Consider the following 27,350-nt stretch of genomic DNA (forward strand, 5'->3'; position numbering starts at 1 on the left):
TTATGTTACAGCCTTAGTATTATTATTAGGAAGGGAACCCTGTTGGTTGGCTGCTCTTAATAAAGGTTTTAAGAGAGTAGTTGGGATTTAAGATAAGTTGACTGCTTTGATTTTTTAAAGTTTGTTACATAAAAATAACTGTAAAAACACCTCATTACATGTTTACATTAATAATGTTTTTATGAAAAATAACTTTTCTAAAACAAAACTTACTTAGTGAGAAGAGTGGCATTGTTTTGCATTTTTACAAATCTCTTTAATGTTTTGCCTAAATATCAATAGAAGTTGGCTGGATTCTGCATTCATACTGTTTCAGTATCACAGCTTGTATAGCCTCAGGAGAACTCATCTGTAAACTTGTGAAATAATGAGAGTAAAAAGGCACATACCATCTTGGTTGATAATGAAAATAGGTGTGACCTCATGGAGTCCCTGAAAGGGCGCCAGTTCTCCATCCATACTTTGCAAGCCACTGCTGTACACTGTTTGTGAGCGGTAGTTGTGAGCTGTAGGATTCCTGGTATGTTGCACATGTTCCATCAACTTTCTTCCTTTGCTTTGTTGCAGAGTCCTTTGGGCAGAATTATCCAGAGGTAAGAGTATTGTATTGTGATTTTAGAAAACGGTAACTCCCTAGCTTTTATGTTTGAGTGGAAACTACGTTTTCATCTTTTTTTTTTTCTTGACAATAGAAGCATTAAATATGATGATCTTTTGCTATAAAAGGGAACTAAATGTTTAATTTTGAGCGGGGGGGAGGTAGATAGGCAATGTTGGCTGGAAATTTCAACATAATGTTGTAAATCTTCCAGTTCATTTCCCTTTAAATTAAAAAAATACTTTTGATTGAAGCAATTTTCACAAACAGTACTATCACCTTCGTGTAAATTTTTTTTCTGTGTGCTTTTATAGTTTTGATCAGTGTTTTTGCATAGTAATCAACACGTATGGTATAAGTGTGCTTTACATGTAAAAATATTTTGTAATTCTTAGAGTGTGTTTAATGTAGTCATGATTATTTTAAATGGCTTGATATTAATATAAATTTATTTGATTTTCCTAATGTTACACAGGGGTTTTGTTTTATTTTTCTTGGAATAAATTTCAAGAACTATGATTACTTGATCAGTAAGATGACTCTTTTAGTGAGTCCTGTTTTATTTTGCCTAATTGCCTTCCGGAGAATTTGTACGAAGTTATAATAGTAATGCAAGGGATTGGTCACATCTGTTTCTAAAAATTCTCTGTTAGCTTTTATAAATATTTCTCCATTTGGGCTAGTTTAATAGATATGAGAACACACATAGAGATTATTTTGGTATACATCATAATTTAAATTCAAGAGAATTATCATAGATGTTAGAGAAACTTTAAGAAATAATTTGGATACCTGGGTATTGTCTATATTCTTATGTTCATTTTAATCTTTAGGAAGCTGATGGAACTTTGGATTGTATCAGCATGGCCCTGACTTGCACCTTTAACAGGTGGGGCACACTGCTTGCAGTTGGCTGTAATGACGGCCGAATTGTCATCTGGGATTTCTTGACAAGAGGCATTGCTAAAATAATTAGTGCGCACATTCATCCAGTCTGTTCCTTATGGTAAGGAATTTTAAAGTTAATGTATTAAATATGAGTTAAATCGGGGGGATGAACGGTGACTGTGTAGTTGCCAGTCTCATTAGATAAATTTTAATATTTAGAGTTTTAAATATACAGCCATTAGTAACATAATTTCTCATAGTTTATGGAGACCTTGAATCCATGCTGCTTTCAGCACCTTTGGGGGAGAAATTCATTGTAATATGGATCTGTATCAGGCTCTGTCTGAGAATATTTCAGTACTGAAATGAGACATTTACAGATTGCAGCTGTAGTATACTTGTGATATTGACCTTTCATTTAGAATAAAAAAATCCTGGTTAGGAGGGCAGCTTGGAAGTCAGTGTCCAGCCTTGTCCATCTTCTTGAATTACAGTAGTTTTAGTGATCACAAACATGCCTGTTCCTTCATTGAATTGTAGTTATTAAGGCTTCGCATCAAATATATTGAGCTGAAATCGGGTATTATATAAATCCCATTGATTTCATTCTTATTCTCAAGGACTATCTGTTTCAGAAAATTTTATTTTGGGGCAGCACTTCTTTTAAATGAACTTGGGACCAAAAACACCTAATCAGATCTAGATTTATTAAACTAACATATTTCCTTTTGTCGAAATATAAGCAGCAGTGGTATTATAAAGCACTGGATTGGGAGGAGGCCTGAATCCCAGTCTAGCTTTGGCCACTAATGAACTGGTGGCTTTGGCCAAAACGTTTCTCTAATATGCAAAATGAGAGAACTGGCCTGTATGATTTCTTAGGTTCTTTCCAGTTCCTTTGCATTTTATTTATTTTTTTATTGTTGTGCTTTTGCAATAAAGATTTAAGTAGATACATACATTTTTATCAGCTTTATTAAGATACATATAATTCACATGCTATAAAATCCATCCAATTAAAATGTACATTTCATTGTTTTTTATATATTCAGAGTTGTGCGACGATCATCACAATCTAATTATAGAACTATCACTAAAAGTATACATGTATTTTTATTATAAAATAATAATAATTTAGAAAATTATGGAAAATACAGCAAAGTAGAAGATAGAAGACTATCTCCCATAGTCTTACCACTCTGATATTACTACTGTAAATATTTTGATTTGTTACTATATATAATTTTTAAAAAGCATAGGACTTCCCTGGTAGCATGGTGGTTAAGAATCCACCTGCCAATGCAGGGGACACGGGCTCGAGCCCTGGTCTGGGAAGATCCCACATGCCACAGAGCAGCTAAGCCCGTGTGCCACAATTACTGAGCCTGCACTCTAGAGCCTACGAGCCAGAACTCCTGAGCCCATGTGCCACAACTACTAAAGCCCGTGCACTTAGAGCCCATACTCCTCAACAAGAGAAGCCACCACAATGAGAAGCCCGCGCACCACAATGAAGAGTAGCCCCCACTTGCGAAACTAGAGAAAGCCTGCACGCAGCAACGAGCACCCAACACAGCCAAAAGTAAAAAATATAAATAAATCTTAAAAATTAAATAAAAAGCATAGTTTGTAAGTGTGCTATGTTTTATTTTATATTTTGGTCTTTTTCTGTCTAACACTGTGACCAGACATTTTCCTGCTTGTGTAGCCTTTAAAAACTTTTTTTTTAATGGCTAAATGTCTTCTGATAGATAAACCATAATTTACTTAACCGTTTTTGTTTCTCTGCTACATAATGTTCAGTCAGCATCTTTGCACATAAAGTTTTTCTCTCATACAATCATTTCTTCAGCAAACATTGAACATGAATTATATACCAGATACTGCTTTAGGCATTTACGATTAGGGTTAGGGTTAGGGTTTTGGGGACACAAGTAAGGAGAAATTCTTGATGGGTAGGGGGAGGTACATGTGCATACAGCTACATGTACTAAAGCTTTGTAGGTCCTACATAAGAACTATATTTGAGATTTAGTGGAGGCAATAGTGCAAAGGAGGAAATGATCAATTGTATTGGAGAAGAAGTGTGGTCAGAAGAGGCTTCAAAGATGAGGTAATTTCTGACCTCAGACTTGTAAGATGACTAGGTGATTGCCAGTTGTATTCCAAGCAGAAGATGCTGTACAGGCAAAAACACATCAGCTTGAAACAAGCATGGTAAAATGGGGAACTGCAGGTAGTTCAGATTAGCTGGATTGTGGTATCAGAGATGTGACATGGCAACAGCCAAGGTAAACAGGTCCTCATGGAGCACATTGTTTGCCACGCTATGAATCTGAGCTTTATCCTGTAGGTACTGTGAAGCCATTAAAAGATTTTAGGAAGGAAAGTGACACGATGAGCTTTTTATTTTAGAAAGATCTCTAGAACAGCGTGTGGGAAAGAGATTGAAGGGGACAGTGAATGAAGATAGGATTGCAGTGGCCTAGGCTAGAGCTGATGAGGATAGGTGCAGTAGGAGTGGAGCTGAATGGTACAGATGTGAGAAATAGTAGAAATAAGAGGTCTTAGGCATTAATTAGATAAGGAGTGTAAGTGAAGTAGAGAAGTTAAGGTGATCCTCAGGTTTCCTGCTTGGATGAAGATGTTAAATGTAAGATTAGAGGGTGATAATGGTGAATTTGAGATCACGGTTGTGTGTCTCCTGTTGTATTTTATTGCAAATAGTTGTTTTATGAGTATCTTCCCTGGAACATGGTAGGTGCTGTGATACATGAACCTTGTCTGCCATTTTACTGTAGCATTATACCTGGTACGTAGTAGGCATTCAGGTACTTGTTGGATGGGTGGGGATATCTTAGTGAAGATGCCCAGTAGGCGTTTGATCTATGTTTGTTCATTAGTGTAGACTTCCAAAAGTATGTTACCGCTAGGTCAAAGGGTTTGAACAATGAGAGATTTTCCCCCTCTCCCCCCAACATTTTAAAACTTTTTATCACAAAACTTGATTATTAAGAACTTTAAAACATTCAAACAATATATGAGTATATAGAGTAAAAAACGAAAGCTCTTTGTCTACTCCTTTAGGTAAGTAGTATTAGAGTATATGGAATATATCTTTCATCTGTAAGATAAATCTATCTCCCTCAGCATGTATAAAAATTCACATACACATATACATGTGTATGTTTTTTAAAAAGCGGAGACACACTATACATTTTGTTTTTTAGCTTGCTCTTCCACTTAATATATAGTGGATGTTTTTCTGTGTTGATATATGTGTGTGTGTGTGTACATATGATATATATAGTATTGCTTAGTATGTATGCATCATAATTATTTAACTGTTCCCTAATTTTTGGTATATGTAAGTATACATGAGAGTTATGATCTGTAGTTATATGCATTTTGCATTTTTCTTTGATTCACCCTCATTTAGTATATAACTTTGTGTATTATTTTAATTGTTGTGTAGTATTTGAACATGTTAGGGACTAAGAAAATTTCACCAAAGAGAAGTTTTGGATAGGCATGATAGCTGTCTTCAGCTATTAAAGAACTGACATGTGCAAGACAGAAAAATTGACCTAAGGAGAAGAAGCAGGACTGGTAGGTAGTGAACGGGATTTATAGGGAAACAAATGTTACCTTAAAATAGAGATGAGCTCCCAAGCAAAGGTGCCTGTGGATGGGATGGACTGCCCAGGAAAGAACTTACCAGTGGGACTGGCCCTGCTTCGGCTTGCCGTCTCTTCATAGGGATGCTACAGAAGATATTCAGTCACTGGATAGGGGCCATAGGTAGAATGAAATGATGTTTAAGACTCTAAGATATTAGACTTAGTAAAGACCTGTCTGTATTTTGGAAAGAAACAGTATTGTCAGATGTGAGGATGTATGAGAATCCCTAATTCTTGAATTTACGGAATTTGGAATTGAAGAATATATTGTTAGTTTTAATGGGAAAACCCCTCTTAGTTTCACCTCTGATTATAATTTAATTTCTAAAAATAGATTTCCCTCTATTATAACAGAAATACAAGCCTGCTATGAAAGAAAAAGTTATTAAAATGCAGAGGGTTTAAAGGAAAAATGGAAATATAGCTAACATTCTGTTTTATAGTCAGATTGTGCTAAAATGCTTAGGGGAACAGCAACAGAAGCTGTCCCTTGTTTCTTCCCATTCCCAATATCCCAATAATGTCCCATTCCCAGTGTACTTCCATTCTTTTGGTTTGTTTCTCTTGATATTTGTCTTCATATTTCTAAAGTATTTATGCATATTCTTAGTTTGTTAATTTCAAGAACTTATCTGTGACTTTATTACAGTATATGTGAGCTTTATCTCACCCTTTTACCCTCCCATCATCTACTGAAATTGGGTGGACCATTGGCTTTTTTGTTATCAACGCTCAAGTTACAGTATCTGTAGGCATCTTCTTTTTAGATTCTCCAGAAGGATCTTCTAACTGACTGGGAGTGTCCTAGAGGTTGTGGGAGACACAGGCACATGGGTCCTTTGTATGCAGACTTGAGCTTAGTCCCTCCACATTCACTTCCTCAGTTTACTCCTGCCTTCCTCTGCTGTGAGTTACAAGTCTGGGAATACATTTATCTTGTCTCTAATATAATTAATGGTTTTTGAGCACTTACTGTATTGCACTGAGAGTTTTTTATGTATTAATGTTAAGTCTCTCAAGAGTCTGCAGGTAGATACTATTATTTCCATGTTATAAGTGAGGAAATTGAAGCTCAGAAAGGCTGTATAACTTGCCCAAGATCACACAGCTAGAAGGTTGTAATGTCTAGGCTTGAGCATAAATCTGACTGGAGCCTCTGTTCTTAACCATGAACTGTGTTGCGTCCTCTGTGTTCCTCAGCAGCAACTCCTCTTCATTGCAAAATTTGAATAAAGACTGACTTTAGGTTTCTTTTTCTGTTTGTCTCTTCTGTTTTTCATTTCTCTCTTTTTTGCCTTTCTGTGGGTTACTTGAACTATTTTTAGAATTCCATTTTGATTTATCTGTGGTATTTTTTATTCATTTATTTATTTATTTATTTTTGGCTGCACTGGGTCTTTGTTGCTGCTCGCAGGCTTTCTCGAGTTGCGGCGAGTGAGGGCTACTCTTCGTCACAGAGCACAGGCTCTAGGCATGTGGGCTTCAGTAGTTGTGGCACGCAGGCTCAGTAGTTGTGGCTCGCGGGCTCTAGAGCACAGGCTCAGTAGTTGTGGCGCACAGGCCCAGCTGCTCCGTGGCATGTGGGATCTTCCCAGACCAGGACTCGAACCCACGTCCCCTGCATTGGCAGGCAGGATCTCAACCACTGCTCCACCAGGGAAGCCCCTGTAGTATTTTTTAGTGTATTTCTTTGTATAGCTTTTTAATGGTTGCTAGGTATTACGTGGTATATACATAACCTATCATAGTCTACTGGTGTTGACATTTTACTAGTTTAAGTGAAGTATAGAAACCTTCCCTTTACATCCCTTTACCCTCCCTTGTTTATAGTATAGTTGTCTTAAACATTTCCTTTATGTATATTGATACCTATATAACTTATAATTTTGGCTTCAAACATCAAAACTCTAGAAAAAAGTATTTAATTTTTTAAAACCCTTTTCATTATTCTTTCTTCCTGATTTCTAAGATTCCTTCTTTTATTGTTTCCTTTCTGCTTAGAGAACTTCCTTGAGCTGTTCTTTTAGGGTAGATCTGCTGGTGACAAATGCCTTGATTACCCCTTTGTTCTTGAAAGTTAGTCTCTCTGGATGTAGAATTGGGGATGACTTCTTTTCTTCCAGCACTTGAAAAACTGTCACTTTCTTTGGACCTTCATGGTTTCTGGTGTGAAATCTACTGTCACGTGAATTATTGTTCCCGTAGGTAACGTGTCATTCCTCTTTCTGCTTTCAAGATTTTTTTCTTTGTCTTTAGTTTTCAGAAGGTTGTGTCTTGGAGTGGATTTCTTTGAGCTCATCCTGTTTGAAGTTTGCTTAGCTTCTTGAGGATGTGTGTTTTATATCTTTTGCCAAATTTGGGAAATTTTCAACCATTATTTTTTTTCATGTTTATTGGAGTATAATTGCTTTACAATGTTGTGTTGGTTCCTGCTGTACAACGAAGTGAATCAGCTATATGTATACATATATTCCCATATCCTCTCTCAACCATTATTTCTTCAAATACATTTTTTTTTTTTTTTCGGTATGCGGGCCTCTCACTGTTGTGGCCTCTCCCGTTGCGGAGCACAGGCTCCAGACGCGCAGGCTCAGTGGCCATGGCTCACGGGCCCAGCTGCTCCGCGGCATGTGGGATCTTCCCGGACTGGGGCACGAAGCCGTGCCCCTGCATTGACAGGTGGACTGTCAACCACTGCGCCACCAGGGAAGCCCTCTTCTAAGCCTTACTCTCTTTCTTCTCTCCTTCCAGGACTCTGATGCCATGGATATTAGATATTAGATATTTTGTTATAGTCCCATAGGTCCCTGAGGCTCTGTTAATTTTTTTCATTCCATTTTTTCTCCTATTCAGATTGGGAATTTTTTATTCTGTCTTCCTCTTTTCCATTGGCTGCTGAACCCATATTTCGAGTTTTTTATTTCAGTTTTTATATTTTTCAGTTCTAAAATTCCCATTTGGTTCTTTTCTCTATATTTCTATTTCTTTCCAGAGACTTTTTTTTTTCCATTTGTTTCAAGCATGTTTGTAATTGCTTGTTGAAGCATTTTAATGATGGCTGCATTGCAATCCTTGTCGGGTAATACTAACACCTGTGTCATCTGTGTGTTAGCATCTGTTGGTTGTCCTTTCCTAGTCCTTTGGCTCTTCTGGAGACTTTTTTTGTGTGTGCCTATTGATGCTAATGGGTTGTTGGCATCTCCGTCACCCAGTCCAGGATATATGAGGCAAAAAGAAAATCTAAGGACCTCACTGCTGTGTCATTCCTCATATCCTGTAGTCCCTAGACAGTCTGTCTTCTCTTTACCGTTGTATGTTTGTTTTCTATATAATGTTAGGATGTTTAACTGTACTTAGCAGGAGGAATTAATTCCTTCCTTAATTCTTTTCTTAATTATTTTAAATAACAGATACCTATCTGTGCTGGTTCACTTATACTATGATAGTGCTACTTCTGGGACAACTTCAGAAAGCTCAACTACTCCTCCCCCTCCCCCCAAGGGGAAGAAAACCTGCTTTTTGTTAAATCAACACTTAAGGGCCAGCTGATTTTATACTTTTCTAAAATGTTTGAGTCTCCCTTTTTTCACTGAGCCACTTGTACTATTATCTTGAACTGTCAAGAGCTTCTATTACTAGATATGAAGATGTCATGAAAACATTCTTTTTTATTGCTTAGTTAGGAAAACTTGTTGTGGATTTGAGTAAATGTTTAAAAAATGAAGAATAAGAAACGTTGGTGACCCATGCAGTTAGGGCAATAAGTGTGACTCATGCTTTTTTATCTATAAGGGTGATATGATATACTTTAACTTAGAATGTGTGCTAAGTTACCCTTTTTCCTTCTCAGCTGGAGTCGAGATGGTCATAAGCTCGTGAGTGCTTCCACTGATAACATAGTGTCACAGTGGGATGTCCTTTCAGGCGACTGCGACCAGAGGTTTCGATTCCCTTCACCCATCTTAAAAGTCCAGTATCATCCGCGAGATCAGTATGTTTAATCTGTGCTATTCTCTCCTGGGGTGGGTCTAATTCTATCTCCAGGCTCATGACAATTTCAGTTTAAGGTTTTAGGATGCAAAAGCCCACATCTCTTCAACCTCTTCTATATAAAATAATCTTTCCAGATTATCTGGATCTAGTGAATAGATTTTAAAGAGACTGTTGTAGTATATAGTTAAAAACTGGCCTATATTAATTAAGGCTTCAGAAATGGGCAAAGGTAGAAATAAGTATAATAACTGTTCTTTACCTGGGGTTTTCCTCCAATTTGAATTTCTTTAGTAGGGGAAACGGTTCATTATGAAAACTATATTTAAGAAAAAGAGTTACCCATCATTCCGTTACTGAGATATAACTATTTTCATTTCTCTAGGTTTTCTTTTAGTCAAGTTCTCTTTAAGTATAAAGCTTATTGTATAGTGCTTCATAGCTCACAAAGCATTTGTCTGTTAGATGCACACAAATATGTATTTTTACATAGTTTTAATTGGTATTTTGCCTTTCACTTTATTTCATACATATTTTACCAGTTTGCTACATCTGCATATTTATTTTTAATAATTACATTTTATCTTGTCAAGGTAAGATCTCATAACTTTACTCAGTCATTTCCCTATTATTAGGAATTTAGAGTTTAGGCTTTTTCACTATTTTAAATATGCTTGGGCTGGGAGAGTTGATGAGGTAGTAGATAGGAATTACAGAAAAGAGCAGAGAGTCAGCCTTCTGATATCATAGCAACAGCCAATGTACTATTCATATTTTTAAACAGGAACAAGGTTCTCGTGTGTCCCATGAAATCTGCTCCTGTCATGTTGACCCTTTCAGATTCCAAACATGTTGTTCTGCCCGTAGACGATGACTCCGATTTGAACGTGGTTGCATCTTTTGATAGGCGAGGAGAATATATCTATACAGGAAATGCAAAAGGCAAGGTAAGCGTAGAAGCTTAGAAGCTGGTGAAATACGCATCAGTCATCCTGTGCATTGGCTCATTTCATGTTTGCTTGTTCGTTCTTTGAAATTTCTTTTGTCCCTTGACTACGCATGCCTCCTGCCTGTGGTAAATATAGCCTATTTTTCTCTCATGCCTTAATAATTTCTGTTCTTTGGATTTAGAGCAGTCAGAGGTTATTTGACCTAGAGAAGGATGGGGGGCCTTTACTGGATGCTAGTAATGAAAGGCCATTACTAAATTATAAAATTTAAAAATCATATCATCAATGGAGTACTGCTGATAAAATGTCTGATATCTTGGTCTGCAAATATTGTATAATTTAGGCTAGCTTAATCTATAGTTTTGTGTACTAAGAAGTTGGATTAGGTGAGCTTTAGGGTCCTTTTCAAGCTTATTAGAGTTTGAGTTCCAGTGCACTTTGATTTTTTTTTTTTTTTTTTTTTGACTGGGACGTGTGGGCTAGTACAGTTTCATGGCTGCTTTAGAGCGTGGCAGGTTTTTTTTTTTATTGTGGTAAAATGCACTTAACGAAATTTACCGTCTTAACCATTCTTAAGTGTACAGTTCAGTGGTGTAAAGTGCATTCACATTGTCGTGCAATCATCACCATCGTTTATCTCCAGAGCTCTTTTCATCTTGTACTCACCTTGTACTTAGTAAATAATAACTTGCTATTTCCTACTCCCTTTCACCCCTTGGAAACTGTCATTCTACTTTCTATCTTTATGAATTTGGCTATTCTAGTACCCGTATAAGTGGACTCATCCAGTATTTGGTTTTTTTGTGATGGGCTTACTTCACTTAGCATAATGTCCTTAAGATTCATTCATGTTGTAGCATGTGTCAGAATTTCCTTTCTTTTCAAGTCTGAATAATATTCCATTGTATGTATGTGTCACATTTTGTTTATCTGTTGATGGATACTCGGGTTGCTTCTACTTTTTGACTCTGGATAATGTTAAACATTATCTTTTAACAATAGGTTAAGACAGTGTCCTTTAATTGAAGAGGTAAAAGGCAATAGCAGTTGATCAAGTTGGATACATGGGAATAGAGATAATTTATATTAATATTTTCACCCAGTCTTTGCCCAGTTTCAGAAACAGAAGTCAAATCTAATTACTGTAAGTTATCAGAATACTTATTATTTTTCTCTTTTAAACTTTAGATCTTGGTCCTAAAAACAGATTCTCAGGATCTTGTTGCTTCCTTCAGAGTAACAACTGGAACAAGCAATACCACAGCCATTAAGTCAATAGAGTTTGCTCGGAAGGGCAGGTAAGTGAGACCTGTCTTTTTAGAGACAGTTTTAAAAGTGAGTAGAATGCAAAAATACATTGAGATTCACAGTTTTTGTGTATATTATACTTAATTTTTTTTTAAGTTTACTTAGAAAATAGTTATAGAAACTGTCACTATCTGGTTCTTAAGTTTATAAGATTTACCGCTTTGAGCCAGCAGTCACATCTTATCGGGAGGTTAACAGGCAATTCCTTTACAGAAAAGATGTGTGAGTGGTCTGTGCATAGAACCAAAATGTCTGGCATATGGCAAGCACTGGGTAAAGGTGAGCTGTTATATTATAATCAGAATTGATATCACAAATTCACATAGTAACTGAATATGCACTTTACTTACATAAAACCTATTTATTTACCCTTTTAATTTCAGATGTTTTTCTGATAAGTTTGATTACCCAGCTAGAAGTAGATTTATGTATCAACAGAAACAAGAAGAAAATAGGTTGTCAGTAAGAGAAGTAGCAGTCATCCTATTTTGTATGGGAACCACCATACATACTTAGAGGACATTCACGTTCAAATTCTCTTGAAGCAAGAGACAGTGAAGTCTGTAAGAAGGTGGTAAAATAACTTGTATTTTAGACAGGTTTCCAACACTCAGTGTTATCACAGTAAAAAAATTGGGCAATCCAGAATGATATATTTAGTTTATTAACTCATTAAGAATATACTGTATATAAAGCAGGCCAGAGGAATGAAGTATTTATATATATTTAACTGTAAGCTTGTGAATTCGGGAAACTGGTTTCAATTTAGAGGTTTTGGATTTTAGTCAAATACTGCTGATTAGTTTGTGCATCTAGGGTTCAGGGATTACACAGGAAGGGAGGTAAAGCGTTTTCTCATTTCACGCTATATTTTGGCTTGGAAGGTGACAAGTAGATATATCAGTAGTCTAGTCTATTACTTAGATTTTCACTCAGTCTCTCCCTGATTTGTTAGTTGTCTTATGGTACTGTTCTGAGTAACTGGTAGCCATGGAAAATATTAACAGGAACAGATTCTGACCTCTGGTGTTGATATTTTTTTATCCTTTCTGTAGTTGCTTTTTAATTAACACAGCAGATCGAATAATCAGAGTTTATGATGGTAGAGAAATCTTAACCTGTGGAAGAGATGGAGAGCCTGAACCCATGCAGAAATTGCAGGACTTGGTGAATAGGTATGTATCACAACCTAGAAGAATATGTGCTAATTCATGGCCTGGGGTCAGGTTCCAGTTCTATTTGGGTATTTTCTTTGTCCTTTAGGACCCCATGGAAGAAATGTTGTTTCTCTGGGGATGGGGAATACATAGTCGCAGGGTCAGCCCGGCAGCATGCCCTGTACATCTGGGAGAAGAGTATTGGTAACCTGGTGAAGATTCTCCATGGGACAAGAGGAGAACTCCTCTTGGATGTAGCTGTGAGTAGGATGAGAGGTTGCTGTTGTTACTTATGTAATACAGAAAATCTTGGATTCATCCTTAGAATTGATTTTTCTTTGCTTCATTAAAATTTAGTGGCATCCTGTTCGACCCATCATAGCATCCATTTCTAGTGGAGTGGTATCTATCTGGGCACAAAATCAAGTAGTAAGTATTTTTCTGGTTTAACTGCTTTGAAGCTAGATACCCTTTCCTTTTATCAAAGAACTTTACAAATAGTAAGCCCAAAATTACCTTATATACTTTCTTTTCCATATGATTCTTCTAATTAAATAGTTCAGTGCATCTAGTTTTGCTTTATTTTAATGGTAAGGTCTTGGTCCAAAGTCAATTTACCAGCTCTGTTTTCAGGGAGAAAATCTAGTGTACTTCCTGGTACGTTTTTCTGTTGCTCATCCGAGATAGAGTTTTCTTGTGCTTTTCTTATTTTCAGCTCAGTTAGCGTCTGTTTTACATCTTGATTTTATTTTGAACACCTTTAATTAAATTTGTAATCAGTGTACTCAGAAGAAAACTTAACATTTTACCTCAGAATTACATCTTATAAAGATTAAAGAAGGCAGTTATTTATGAAAGAACTACAGTTAATACCATGGAATGTTTAAGATAGGAAATGCCTTAAGGTAATAAAACTGTAGACACCTAATTTTTATTATCTGCCAAATTTGATCTCAGAATTTTGAGTCTTGTTCATGGTCAGTCCTTTTATTTATATCATTAATGTCTAGGTTACAGACCGCTGCTTTCTCATACAGTTAAGTAGTATGTTTTGTTTGTGGCACAGGAAAATTGGAGTGCATTTGCGCCAGACTTCAAAGAATTGGATGAAAATGTAGAATATGAAGAAAGGGAATCAGAGTTTGATATTGAAGATGAAGATAAGAGTGAGCCTGAACAGACAGGTAATATTTCTCAGTTGCAGGTAGTATATCCCAAAGGAAAAATGATTGTTTTACTCAGTACTCGTTCTTTTTTTTTTTTATTTTTTATTTTTTTTATTTTTTATTTTTTTAGTACTCGTTCTTAATTTGTGTTGAAAGTTCATTTCAGCACTTAGTCTAATTTTTTTTCCTAAGCTTACACAGTTTTGACAGTGTTTTTAGAATATTTATTTGTAAGGCATTGACTCAGGGCTTAACATGGGCGTTACTAGGGCACGAGCAGCTCTCTTAACGTTTCACTTTGTATTTCCTGACTAATTGCAGATGATTAAATGAGGATTTGCATGGGGCATCTAACAAAGCCACCCACACACGCTGGGTGCTCAGCTGCTGTTTGGGTATTGTCACTCCTTTGTCAGTAAGATGAAGGTAAAGAGCATGGGCTCTGGAGTCAGACCGCCTTGGGCAGAATACTTATTCTTTAAACCTGAACTTCCTTTTCTGTAAAACAAGGATAACAATAGTACCTGCCTTTTAGGGTTGTGGGGAATAAATGAGATAATTCATGTAAAGGGCTCACTATAGTGTCTAGGCCATAATGAGCATTCAGATGTTCTCTTCTACTATGATTATGATCGTGATCATTGTTATTTTTATCTCTTGGCTTCTGAGCTTCTAGATAGGAAGTTACTTGAGAATAAAGATGTCACTTTATAGCCCCATCGTTGTCTAAGCACAGGGCTTTGCGTCTGGCAGGGGTTTGTGTGTATGAATGCTTAATGTGCCCAGTTGGCACTGTCAGCTTGAGTAATTAATGCCACGGGTCATTGACTGCTGGGCCACTTGATGGTGTCAGGAATCGGGGAATTGGGATTGAAATTAGTTCTCTCCAGCTTGAAAGTGCTGGTCCTCACTTTTGTGATATTAGATAACTTACATGCCTCCTGTGCCTTAGAAAGACCGTCAGGGCTGCAGTGTATTCTGGATTGTATTAGTGTTATTGGACTGTGTTGTACGAAGCCTTCCCAAACTTCTGCAGAAGTTCTTTCTCCTTCCCATCTCCTTGGCACATTGCACATACCTTTACTGTAGCACTTACTGTATGGAACTGAAATTATCTGTGTGTATGTGTCTCCCCAGTTAGACTTCTAAAATTTTTACTGAAGAACCGTTCCCAACTTTCTGGGGCATCACTCTATTCCCAGTGCCTAGCGTGTGGTGGAAATTCAGTAAATATTTGCAGAACGACTAAGTAAAACAAACTGTTTGGTTTTCCTCCTTTGTTTCTCCCGGATTTCAGTTTATGAAAACCATAAGCTATATGTAAAGAGCAGTCTTCTACTTCTTCTCACACCTCTGCTGTGTTTTTGTCCTGCAGGGGCTGATGCTGCAGAGGATGAGGAAGTGGATGTCACCAGTGTGGACCCTATTGCCGCCTTCTGTAGCAGGTGAGCTGCCGCTGAAGGCTGGGCCTGGGGTGCTCCTCCTCCTCAGTCTCTGGTTGTGCTGCTCAGTTCCCCGGCTCTTCCTTCAGGCCCATCTGCCTTTGACCTCAAAGAGATAACTCCTTTGGTGTGCAAGAAATCCCTTCCCTTCTCCCTTGATAGAAAAATCTTAAGAAAGTGAAATAATTTGTTTATGCCGTTTATTTTTACTACTGATTTTATTAATCGTGTTGTCTGATTTCCTTTTTAAAAAGTTTATTTCTTTCTTTATTTTTGGCTGCGTTGGGTCTTCATTGCTGCGCACGGGCTTTCTCTAGTGGCGGCGAGCGGGGGCTACTCTTTGTTGTGGTGCGCGGGCTTCTCACTGCGGTGGCTTCTCTTGTTGCGGAGCATGGGCTCTAGGTGCGTGGGCTTCAGTAGTTGTGGCACGTGGGCTTCAGTAGTTGTGGCTCGCGGGCTTTAGAGCGCAGGCTCAGTAGTTGTGGCGCACGGGCTTAGTTGCTCTGCGGCATGTGGGATCTTCCCGGACCAGTGCTCGAACCTGTGTCCCCTGCATTGGTAGGCGGATTCTTAACCACTGTGCCACCAGGGAAGCCCCTGTCTGATTTCTTTTTATTTGTCTTGGCTTTCTTGAAATTTTAGATCCATACCTGTTGCTTATGGTTAGATGATTCTGCCCTAGAGGAAGGGTTCATGGTTTAAGCAACTTTCTCCTCTTTTTTCCTATCCCTTTTCTGATCCTGTTCCAAATAGTGATGAAGAGCTGGAAGATTCAAAGGCTCTATTATATTTACCCATTGCCCCTGAGGTAGAAGACCCAGAAGAAAATCCTTATGGCCCCCCACCGGATGCAGTCCAAACCTCCTTGATGGACGAAGGGGCTAGTTCAGAGAAGAAGAGACAGTCTTCAACAGATGGGTCCCAGCCACCTAAGAAGAAACCCAAAACAACCAATATTGAACTGCAAGGAGTACCAAATGATGGTAAGAGCCACATTTTCTCTCCCTTGCCTGACAGATGCCACTCTCCAGCACAATCTGGTAATTTCCTGTTTGGGTGATTTTCCCTTAAAGGGATTTTCCCATGAGTCTTTTTTATAGTGCTTTACAACTTTGTAATAATTTCATCTGCTTCACTTCTCTTTTAAAATGGGGAGATTCTGCCCTCAGTACTTTGCCTAAGATGGCATACTTTAAGTCTTCTGACATCTGGCTCAGTTTGTTTTAAATACCCTGCCTCTCCCGCAAGGTTCTCATTAGGTAGTAAAGTACCAGTCAGACTTGGACAACCTTAATTCTTCCTACCTACTTTTACAGTCTGACTCTAGAAGCCTTTTTAATTACATGGTTGAGTCTGGATTCTTACCCTGGTCTGTCACGTACCAAAGCCCATTCCCTTTCTGCTCTCAGGTGCCAGTGTGCACATGTGCATTCCTGTTGTGGCTTGTGTGATAGAGTATCAGTGTGTCTTTGAGCTGCCTTTTCCATTTAGAGCTGCTGTGGCTTCGTATGAATCACATAGGCCATGTGGCCAAGGAACTACTTCTCATTTAATAGCCACTCTTCTATAGTTTATAATTAATAAACAAAACAAACTTTTCTTCTTGTATTAGTGGACCTGAGATGCAAGAGCAGAATTCTTTGCTCATGGATAGGTGGCACGGCACATGCTCAGTTGGGGTGATGTGTGGATTTCTTTCTTTGCCTATCTGTCCTTTTACAGAAGTCCATCCACTACTGGGTGTGAAGGGGGATGGCAAATCCAAGAAGAAGCAAGCAGGCCGGCCTAAAGGATCAAAAGGTAAAGAGAAAGATTCTCCATTTAAACCGAAACTCTACAAAGGGGACAGAGGTTTACCTCTGGAAGGATCAGCGAAGGGTAAAGTGCAGGCGGAGCTCAGCCAGCCCTTGACAGGTAAGGACACATTGGGAGCACTGTCTGGCTTGCTTCGTGGCCTTGCTTTGTACAGCCCCTGACTCCGTTTAACGGCAGCATTTTTTCCTTCCTTCCCTCCTTTTCCCCAGTGGCAGATATTCTCTGAGTTTTAAACTACTGCCGAGGGCAGGCTAAACCGGATTTGGCTTAATTCAGTGGCTCTTAACCTTGGGTCTTTAACCAGGTTTCAGGGGGATCTCCATTCCCTTGGTCTTATGCAAAATATTTTATGAATATTTTGGGGGGGGGAGATGCCTGTACATTTCACTGGATTCCTGTAGGAATCTGTGACCTGAAAAAGGGTAAGAACCCCTTGTTTAATTCATTTTTTAAATCTGTGTTTGCTCCTAGGTTTTTTGTTTCGTCTCAAATGAAAGATCCAAACAGATAACCAGAAATATGAGCTTCTTTATACAGCCCTTGACTATTTAACTGTAGCATCTTTTTTCTCTCTCTTCAAATTTTTCAAATCCCAGAGGTGGTGTTTTTCTCTCTTTCAGTAGTCTAGAAGCAGTGATGGAGTTGTTCGTAGTACCATCATGGTAAGGAAGAAGATGAGGTGTTTTGTTCTTTCAAACAGGAGGTTACCAAAAAGACAAACTTTGTAGCTTCTTAACACCTAAGCCTCTTGAAACTTACTGTTTTCTCACTTCTATGTAACTGAGGGATTTTTATTGGAGGATGGAGAACAGTTTCAATTTCCAGTCAAATACTTGTGAATCTAGGCTAAATGGTCTTTTGTTTGGAAAATAGTAAGCAAACTCAAGTTCATTTCTGCTCAGATATTGTTGGGTTTTGGAAACTTTTTGTTTTGTTTTATATTTAGGCACTGCTTTAGTTAATACATTACTCTCAGTTTTCTGTGGCTAGGTCAGTAGATTCAGAGGCAGGACTAACAAAATATCAGTGTTTGTGTTTAGGGGTTTTTTTTCCCCACTTTAAAATTTTAATTGTGTTAATCCAAATGTGATGATATGCAAAACAGAGTTCCTTAAGCCAGTTAATCATTGTGAACGTGAATTCTCTCCTGCAGAGAAGCTGAAACAGACTCAATTAGTCATCATTTTGAGTATTCCCCCTCAAGTTCACTAGATTTAGACTTTCATAAGTCCAACACCATACCATTGGAGCACTAGCATTTTTCTTCCCAGCAACAATATTTATGGTACTCCACTGATAATCAGTTACCACCTCCACATTCAGTCCACTTAGGGCCATGTCTGTATATTTTTAAAAATAGCCTGGAAGAGTTATATGGGCATTGCCAGCAAAGATTGCATGTCAGTAATTGACTAATGTAAGTAAAAACCATCCTTTCATAACCCACTTCTTGCATAAGCGGATGCCACTATAGAAGAAACAATTTGAAGTTCAAATAGATTTCCCTGGCCCCAAGAGCTGAAATGCTTCAGGGTGATTTCAAATGTAGGCAAACATATTGAATTAATTGAAATACTCTAAGACATACTTTCCCAGCATCTTCAGAATCTATCTGTAATTAATCATTTGCTTTTTAATACTAAGTGTACGGCAAATAAACCATTTGAAGTTTTTAAAAACTAAAATTTTCTCTCTATAATACAGTGATTTCCACTTTTAATTATAGCTGATATGGTCACTAACAGTAAATATTTTTGACATTTCTCAAATTGGGTTTTTGTCAAAGGTACCATGAAGTACTGTTACATTTTACAGCTTAGAGTATAACAGCAGTGGTATTTTTTAGCTATGCTTCAAAAACATCTAAATGAGATGTTAGAAAGTTTATTTAGCCGTAAAGGAATGGGCCTTTTTATTCCCTGAAGTTTTCAAAATACTGCATTGAAATTTTGATCTATGTGTGAAATACATAGTGTTTGTACATGTCAGCATTTCAAAACTCCTTCTAGCAAGACTGGATATCATTATCAATGGCCTATTAGAAGTTTATTCCCACTCACTCAGCTGACAGGCTAGAACTTGTGTCTTGAAACAGCAGGGTGCTTCAGACTGGGTTTTTATTTTCTTCATTATTGTTATCAGGGACTTGAGTTGGTCAGCCTTAAATGGAGGCAGCTATTTTAACGGCTTCACCCTTTGAAAGGACTAGAGGAGACTTTTACATAACAAGGCCAGGGTGATGATACGCTTTCTGATAACAGACAAAACAACTGTCTAGATTACTGCAAGCATTTTACCAACTTCTCATGATTATCTGCATTGCATACTTCCCCGTGTAACCTCTACTTCCTTCTTCCCATTTTCTTCTTCTCTTGCCTTGGTTCCTTGGCCTTTTCCTGAATGGAAGTCTCCAAAATGGAAATGGCCGGATCAAACTCCCGAGTGTGCTGAGGAGCAGGATCATTAAAAAACCTCAAAAAAGGCATTGTGGTTAGTCCTGACCCTTCCTCAGAAGGGCTTTTAGCCACTAGCTGCAGTGTGGTTTGGGTCTTTATGAAGGCTGTGAGTCTGGGGGAGAGTGCCGAAACTGAGTATCATATAGCGCGCCATTAGAAGTCTCAGTTTCAGGACAACCTGTCATACCTTTTGTGTGGGTTTCTTTGGGCCAGGGTGGCGCTTCATCCAGTACGATTTTCAGCTTGGAGGGCCCAGAGCAGGCAGAGGCTGGCTGACACATGCTGTTCATTTTCACATAGCTCCCCCAGGCCTCTGAGGTAATCAAAACCCTTTATGTCTCATGTTCTTCCACACCTTGGAGAGTTTCAATAAAAAGCAGCATGCTGTCACTGTGGATTTTCCACCAGATATTAAGAAATGAATCCTGATCCTCAGTGGCTGAGGCTGAACCATCTTCAAAGATTAGTTCAGTCTGATGGGTGTATTTATAGATTCAGTGCTTTGCGGACCTCCCCGCAAATGCCCTGCTTTTGCATTAGAGCCCAATCATTTGAAGGCAGATTGTAGGTGTAGGCTACTGCTCAATTTAGATAAATGCCAACTGTTTGTTAATATCTGCAATTCATCAGTTACTGAAGAAACTGTTCAGTAAGCCCTGATAGGCCTGACAAAGCTGCTGTAGTCTGTTGCATGTTGCAACAGGAGATCATGCATTTCAGGCGACAGTTGGAAGACACATAGACCGCCAATAGGAGTAATCTAGCCATCTGGAATCTGAGGCTGTCGAAAATTCTTCCCTATGAAACAGCTCATCAGTATTGAACAGTACCAGTTTACTCATATCCACGAAGACACACTTTCTGTGATGAGGGAGGACCCATCAGTGAAGCTTAAGGGTAACCCTGAGCTGGGGACTTTTCAGAAAGTCCAGATCGACATAGCACCATCTATCAGATTCCCTCTGGTTACCTTATTAGATACTCTGCAGAGGACAGTCCTCAGGATCGAAACTTGAGATGTGAGCAGAGCCACCAGTGTCCCGGTTGCCCTGTGACCGCTCAAAGATTGCCCTAGAAGTAGGGCTCCTTGGCAGTAAACACCCTCGGTAGCAAGTGTGACAAAGTTGTGGCCTGTCACATATGTGGTCTAAAGGCCTTGTGGGATGGTGGGCATGAAGGGAATGGTCTGTTGAGGCCAAACTGAGCAGAGGTGCCACTTCTGGGGGCCGACAGGCCCTGCGCTGATTTCCCTGCCTTTGGCTGCACCACTGCCCTCCTGGTGCTGGCCCTCCACCCTGGGCCTCTGAACTATGTTCTGTTCACTTGCTGAATCTGATTGTTTTAAATGATTGGTAGGGGCTTCCCCCCACCCCCCCCTTTTTTGAAAACTGATCAGTCTCTCAAAGACTAATTTATGAATTCCTGCTGAAATTATATTTTTAGATGGCTAGTTGGGTATTCTCATTCTGTGTGGTCTTATTAGCTGACTAAGGTAATGTTTGAAAATTAAGTGTTTTCTCAAGCCACCCTGGCTTGGCTGCTTTGGGGAGGTACCAATAACAGCTGTTTACCATGAGCTGAATTTTTCTTAGTTTTATATTACTGGAGATTTCTATCATGTTGCGGTTAAATAATACTTGGGGCAGATTTTTAAGTAGCCTGGAGATCTCCTGCTTTGTTGCTGTTGCCGTGTATCTTATCTTGCTCACAGACTTGCTTGCTCTGGTATTGGTTTGTTGCCTGATGCCTCAACAAGCTTTGTTTTTGGTCTGTTCACAGGAAAGAGAGCGATAAAGAAAAAACATTAACTGACCTCAGATAATCAGTATAATAATGTAGCTCATTAGTCATCTTGAGTGCCCATTATTAATGCAAGCCACTTTTTCCTCTCATGAGTTAGGCTTAAAATGTCAATGTTGTCTTTTTTTAAACTGTTAAACTAGATTGGTCAGAGTACCTGTAGAAACAATCAGAGAAACTAGCCTTAAAGTGTTAAAGGCCTGTTACTGAGTCCTGTGGAGTAGATTCTTTTATCTCACGATTTAAAAAAAAATCAATTCAAGAAGTTAATTATTACATTTTATGTTGAAAGATCTGAAAAACAGATGCTTAAATATACTTTTTATCTTACTGAACTATATAAAGTTTAAATTTGATTTTTAACATGTAGCATCCAGGAGAGTTTGTATCTCATAATTTCAGTCTCTTCTCAGGCAAATTGGAATTTATTTTTATTGCCAGTTTTCATCTGTGCTTGAACTTATTTAAAATCAGGTTAAAAGCAAGGTTTATAAATGGGTACTTTTTTTTTTTTTTACAACTTGGGCAATTATTTTTAACCATTTTACCTTCAAGTGGAATGTTCTTCCCCATTCCAGATGACACTGGGAGGACTTTCTTCACCTTGATCTCTTTTTACACTTCCTAGTTAATATTTCACAGCAACCCATTTAAGGATGTCCCTCAGAGATTGAACAGCTTCTATGGAGTAATCAGGGAAGTGTTCATTTGATTTTACTATTTAGGATTTTATTTATTGATCAGTTGTTGGCGCATAGAAATGCCGACAGTAGTTTTCATTAAAATTTCCCCATATTTGGGATTCTGAGGAGCTGAGAGTATCATTTAAGGAACAAGGGTGTTTGGAAAAGGGTTTGTTGCTCACCGTTAATCATTTAGTGGCGAATTAGTATATGAAAGATTGAAAGAGGCAGTAGTACCCTAGAATTTCCTTCCCTCTACTTACTGCACTCTTTGGAATGTGTAGCATTGTATGTTAACGCCCTGGAGAATGGTTAGAAGCTTGGAAAATGTGTAGAAGTCTGATCATTTTGCCTTTTTTTCTCCCTTTGGGGCAGTGCTGAGAAAAGTACTGAGGGAGCGGGGGTGGGGTTTGGATTATTTGTTGCTTCAGTAAAGAGTAATTGGGAGTTGGGGTTGGTTTTAACTTAAAGGGGGGAAGTTCTTAGCCCATGTGTGCTTGTAATGCATCATCCAGCATCTGTATTTGTGTTCTTGAAAGTAACTGGTCTAAGTTGATGCTAAAAGAAATCTTTTTATGTCTCATCTCTTTAGCAGGGGGAGCGATCTCAGAACTGTTATGAAGGCCCTTGAAGTTCTTTGTTCTTCCCTACTTTGCCATCGTGTGGCCTCTGGACACTGTGGTCAGTCATTTGAGATTGACTTTAATTTAAAACAAAGGCCTCTGTCTTCCACCCAGGAGGTGGAAGGAGTGAATTTTATGTTTGAATGAAGAATTGAATTAAGGAAGAAGAATATATGTCCCCTTCCCTTTCAAGCATAAGTCCAAATAGGCTCTCAGGAATGAGGATTTATGAAGACATCAAACAGGAGTTTTGACTCATTTAAACGTCAATGCTTGTTATGTTGCTGGAGAAGAGATTCCTGTTTTGCTTGTCTGTCTTTACTGTACCCAGCATCATTTCGGCCTGTCATTTCCTATCTCCTACTTGCCTTCCCTCCACAGTGCACGTCCTTGAGTGACTTGTTCTTATCTGAAACTTTGCTGCCTGTATCCTAGAAAAACTTCTGTTGCACATTCTTTCTTCCATTTTTAAACTTACCCACTCACCAGATACCTCCTATATTTCCATATTGTATTACAAAGATGGGCAGAAAAGAAAGTGCTGGAAAGATTTCAAATTTTCCAAAAGCAAAGAAAGATAAGAAAGGCCCCCTCTTTGTTCACATACTGTAACATTTTGCTCCAGAAGTTGAGCTATAAGAGGGTCAGGTTTCTCTTTGTATCCTTTTCATTGCATGTTTCCCTCCAGTATTGGTTCATTCTCATTAATCATGGTTTTTGAAGATAGCTAGTTCATTTGTCTCCAGCAAAGAATCATCAGTAGTTTATATTGCTTTACCTGTACTGGCTTCCAGAGCCAGAAACAAACCGAGGTGTCTCTCAGCAGACTTCTTTTTTACTGGGGGTGGGGGAATCTATGCAAGGACTAAAATAAAACCGTCCAAAATCAAAGCAATGACAACACAGTTCAAATAAAAAAATCTAAGAACCTTTTTTTTTTATCATTGCTCGTGGACACCTGTCCTTCCCGTCAGTCATCGCGTTTCCCCTCCTTGTATCCACACCCCTTTTCCTTCCTACATGTTTCCAGTCACTTCCTTTCTGTGAAAGGTTGCTTAGCTTTTTAAAAAAAAATTTTAATTTTTGCTTTTGCTGTTCTTTGTATAAAAAGTAGCAGGTTGGATGGATGTGTACACTAGGTGTTTGAAATTCTCTGAAAATCCAGAGTGAAGAAACCAGGTGTGGAGGGGCCTCTCCAGTCTCTCTTGAGCAGAGCTTTGAGCTGACTGGAAGTGCTTAATCTGGATCATCATTTTCACAGTATTTTCAAAGGAGAGTTAAACACTGTGCTTGTTGGGAAATCTCTGTCAGTTGGTGGTTGCTCCGATAGGTAGCCAAACGAGGTGATTGCCTTTTGGATTTTAGCATAGAAATCAAAGTAGAACACATCAACAAGAGCCTCTTCCATTCCACCTTTAGAACCAAAACGTTCAGTAGTTGAAGCAAGAGCTCTCCCTGAGTCAGTGGCAAAATGTCTATATTTTTAGATGCCACTGCTTTTTCCTCAGATGCTCATTTTGTGAATTTCATTTCCTGTTTCATATTAGACCAGTGGTTGAGATTGGTAGGTGGGTCACGAGACATGTTTTTGTTTTGCAGACATTATTTCCGTTTTGTTTCTCTTTGTACTGTACAGTGCAGTAGTATGCAAACTGTGTGATACAAGAGGTTTCTGCCTTATTTCCACATGCAGAGTAGCTGGGTGTCCTCTGCCTGAGCATTGGGATGTTCCAGCTCTGTCCACCTCCTAAACCGGCTGCTGAGAAAGTCAACTTCAGCCACGTCAGAGTGTCTCTGGCAGCAGCTCCTAATAATTATTTATGCTTTTGGAATTTTTTTCAGCTCCTAAAACCTTCTGTCTATTTCAGTTTGATTTTCTCGATTTGTACAATATATGCATATTCTTTTTCCCTTTTGTCACCTGCCCACCCCCCAGTGTTTTGTTTTCTAATGTTCTGTAGTTTTGTACGAGATGAGACTTAGCCTTGGGTACTTCTTGCTGAAGCTTTAATGCTTTGTAAATAAAATCTGATGTTTATTAAAGAACAGGTGTAGGTGTGTGTTTGTAGACACTGATCACTTCTGAAAGTCACTGGCCACTTCACTCTGTACAACAGAAAATGCAGCTTACTTTGTTGATATTAGATCTTCTCCGTGTAGAAATAACAGCTGGAAAGGCTAAGGAGTGGCCAGGTAGTCCAGATACCTGCCTTTGGACAAGAATATAAATAAACAATTCAAGCAAAAAGTTAGTGAAAAAAGGATCATGTAGGAATGCCCTCTCTTCCAATTCCTTAGCTCGGTAAGTGTATAACTACTCTGTAGAGGCCTCAGTGCTAGGAGACATTGTGGAGCTTACAGAAACCCTTGCCAGGAAGTTCCTGCCTTCCAAGGACCTTTCTTAAAGTGTAAGTACAGATAAATTCCTCTTCATTAGCACTTTTTCTCCCTAGATTAAATAGCCTTGAAATCCATCGAATACTTATTGTCTCCTGAAGAATAAGATGTTTCATAAAGTCTATTTAAGTCTTTGATTTTAATCATCTCCAAATCTGAGTGTCTACTTATTAATCCTGTTATGTGACTGAGAATCTTTTTTGACATCATAGCTGTTGCATAGCAACTTTGACCCAAGTGAATGATGAGCTCCTTTCTCGTTCTGTGGGGTTGGGGGGACTGGACTGAGAGTCAGGAAGAATTATGTATCCTCTCCCCCAGAATATATCTTCGGTACCCTTGGGAAGGAAGAGTGCCTAGAAGTGGGAGAGGAGCTGCATTTAACATCGCCTGTCTTGCTGCTAAGCATTGATTCTAAAAGCCCGTTTGGCCCTTGCCTTCGTGAATTTTCATTTCTTTTTAAAATTCCTTACACACTTTACAAAGTGTTTTCATGTACAGTTTATCACTTTTGATGCTCAAAGTGACCTTCCTGAAATAGGCAAGGAGGTCTTAATTTACAAAGGAGGAAACAAATTCAGGAAGGGTAAATCACTTGCCTCTCAGTCCAGAGTTCTTAATCCTTTTTATAGAAGGTTTAGGAGCATTTAAAGTTAATAATAACTTAATTCAAGTTAATCCTCTCTTTTTTTTTTTAGACTTGGTATTTGATTTCTTATTTGGGCAGATTTAGCTGGTATTTTGAAACCTTTGAATTCAGAGCCTACAACTTGGAGGGGAGGGGACAGGGTGAGGAATGGTACAGCTTTACTATGCATTGAGGTAATTTGGAAATTCACTTCAGCTTCTGAAGTCTTTTCATCTTTGTTTCCCAAGAGGTGGATTTAAATGCATTGAAAGGATGGGAAAAGAATGAAGACTGGTAAGGTGGTTGTTAACAAGTAGTGATAGTAAAGCAACAACCTTGTGACACTTTTTCTGCCGTGTGGCCTCACCTGTTAATAAGGACTGGACTTTTATTAAGTTGTATTGTTTTATTGACAATGCATGCATCATATCTTTCGACTTTGAAGGCTCTCTCATGTCAAAGGAATTAAATTATGTTGTGGAGGATTTAGCTGGAACACGTCGGGTGTTGGCTGAGGGTGGTGAAATGCCTACTAAGACATGAAGACTTTGGCCACTAGTTTCATCCTTGGGAACCTGGTGTTGGCCTTCTATCTACCTTTGGTGGTGACTTTACCTAAAACACTGGCCATTCCTGAGAAACTGCAAGAAGCTGTGGGGAAAGTTATTGTCAATGCCACAACCTGTACTGTCACCTGTGGCCTTGGCTATAAGGAGGAGACCGTCTGTGAGGTGGGCCCTGATGGAGTGAGAAGGAAGTGTAAGTCTCAGCGCTTGGAATGTCTGACCAACTGGATCTGTGGAATGCTCCATTTCACCGTTCTCATAGGGCAGGAATTTAAGCTGAGCTGTCTGAGTTCAGACATCCTGGAGGTTGGACAGGAAGCTTTCCGATTCACCTGGAGACTTGCTCGGGGTATCATCTCAACTGATGATGAAGTCTTCAAACCCTTCCGAGCCAGTTTCCACTTTATAAAGTTTCAGTCCGCTCAGGAGTATGACTCTGGGACCTACCGGTGTGATGTGCAGCTGTTAAAAAACTTGAGACTTGTCAAGAGGCTCTATTTCGGGCTGAGGGTCCTTCCTCCTAACTTGGTGAACCTGAATTTCCATCAGTCCCTTACTGAGGATCAGAAGTTAATAGATGAGGGCCTGGAAGTGAATCTGGACAACTATTCCAGGCCTCAGCGCCCACCGTGGAAAAAGAAGGTGACCATAGCTGTGGGGATAGGAATTGCCAGTGGTGTGACTGGTGGCGTGTTGGTGAGCATCGCCCTGTGCGGTGGACTGAGGGTGATCCACAGCAGTGCCATCCTTGAGACCTTACAAACCTTGCTGCCGAAGGGCTGGCTGCTCAGGAAGCCAAACTAGCTTTTCAGGGGAGTGTTCTGCCTGCCTGATTGTGGATTAACTAAGAGGGGGGCTTCCACTACCAAAGGAGTGAGTGGGGGTTGTGATGCGGGGCAACATCATGGTAGCTGTGGGCAATATTCCCTAATTCTGTGTCCCAGATGGGTCTCTTCCAGATCTTCCCTGCCCACTAGGTACCCAGGAAACCTGACTGCAGGCATCTCCCTGCTCCTGGGAAGAGTTCTGTCTTCCGAGTTTGCATTCATTTGCTACCCTTTACAACTTGTATGCCTCCCTACTGACTGCAGGCATCTCCCTGCTCCTGGGAAGAGTTCTGTCTTCCGAGTTTGCATTCATTTTCTACCCTTTACAACTTGTATGCCCCCGTACCTTGATCTCCCTTCTGAGCAGTATAATCAT

General features: G+C 39.0%; 2 protein-coding genes across 3 annotated transcripts in view; both read left to right on the plus strand.

Annotated features, from left to right (window-relative positions):
- The window catches only part of RBBP5 (RB binding protein 5, histone lysine methyltransferase complex subunit), a 34,478-nt gene extending 10,993 nt beyond the window's left edge, over positions 1-23,485 (plus strand). Inside the window, exons 2-14 of one of the 2 annotated variants that reach the window (XM_065880671.1) lie at positions 568-593; positions 1,432-1,604; positions 9,017-9,157; positions 9,941-10,103; positions 11,295-11,404; positions 12,470-12,589; positions 12,678-12,831; positions 12,929-13,000; positions 13,638-13,755; positions 15,113-15,182; positions 15,933-16,162; positions 16,902-17,093; positions 22,526-23,485. In XM_065880671.1, the coding sequence (XP_065736743.1) occupies positions 568-593; positions 1,432-1,604; positions 9,017-9,157; positions 9,941-10,103; positions 11,295-11,404; positions 12,470-12,589; positions 12,678-12,831; positions 12,929-13,000; positions 13,638-13,755; positions 15,113-15,182; positions 15,933-16,162; positions 16,902-17,093; positions 22,526-22,554 (1,598 nt within the window). In that variant the 3' untranslated portion in view covers positions 22,555-23,485. Of the gene's footprint in view, positions 1-567; positions 594-1,431; positions 1,605-9,016; positions 9,158-9,940; positions 10,104-11,294; positions 11,405-12,469; positions 12,590-12,677; positions 12,832-12,928; positions 13,001-13,637; positions 13,756-15,112; positions 15,183-15,932; positions 16,163-16,901; positions 17,094-22,525 lie in introns of those variants that run through there. The other variant, XM_065880679.1, reaches the window with a different exon arrangement.
- Positions 23,486-26,120: 2,635 nt separating this feature from the next.
- TMEM81 (transmembrane protein 81) lies at positions 26,121-26,951 on the plus strand. The gene has a single exon (XM_065897333.1). The coding sequence runs from the start codon at positions 26,121-26,123 to the stop codon at positions 26,949-26,951; it is 831 nt and encodes a 276-aa protein (XP_065753405.1).
- Positions 26,952-27,350: the final 399 nt, after the last annotated feature.

Source organism: Phocoena phocoena, chromosome 1 (genome assembly GCF_963924675.1).
Source record: "Phocoena phocoena chromosome 1, mPhoPho1.1, whole genome shotgun sequence".
Taxonomy (NCBI): domain Eukaryota; kingdom Metazoa; phylum Chordata; class Mammalia; order Artiodactyla; family Phocoenidae; genus Phocoena; species Phocoena phocoena.

What these genes read in the sequence shown, in the direction of transcription:
- TMEM81 (XM_065897333.1), top strand. Translation starts at nt 26,121, where the DNA reads ATGAAGACTTTGGCCACTAGTTTCATCCTTGGGAACCTGGTGTTGGCC.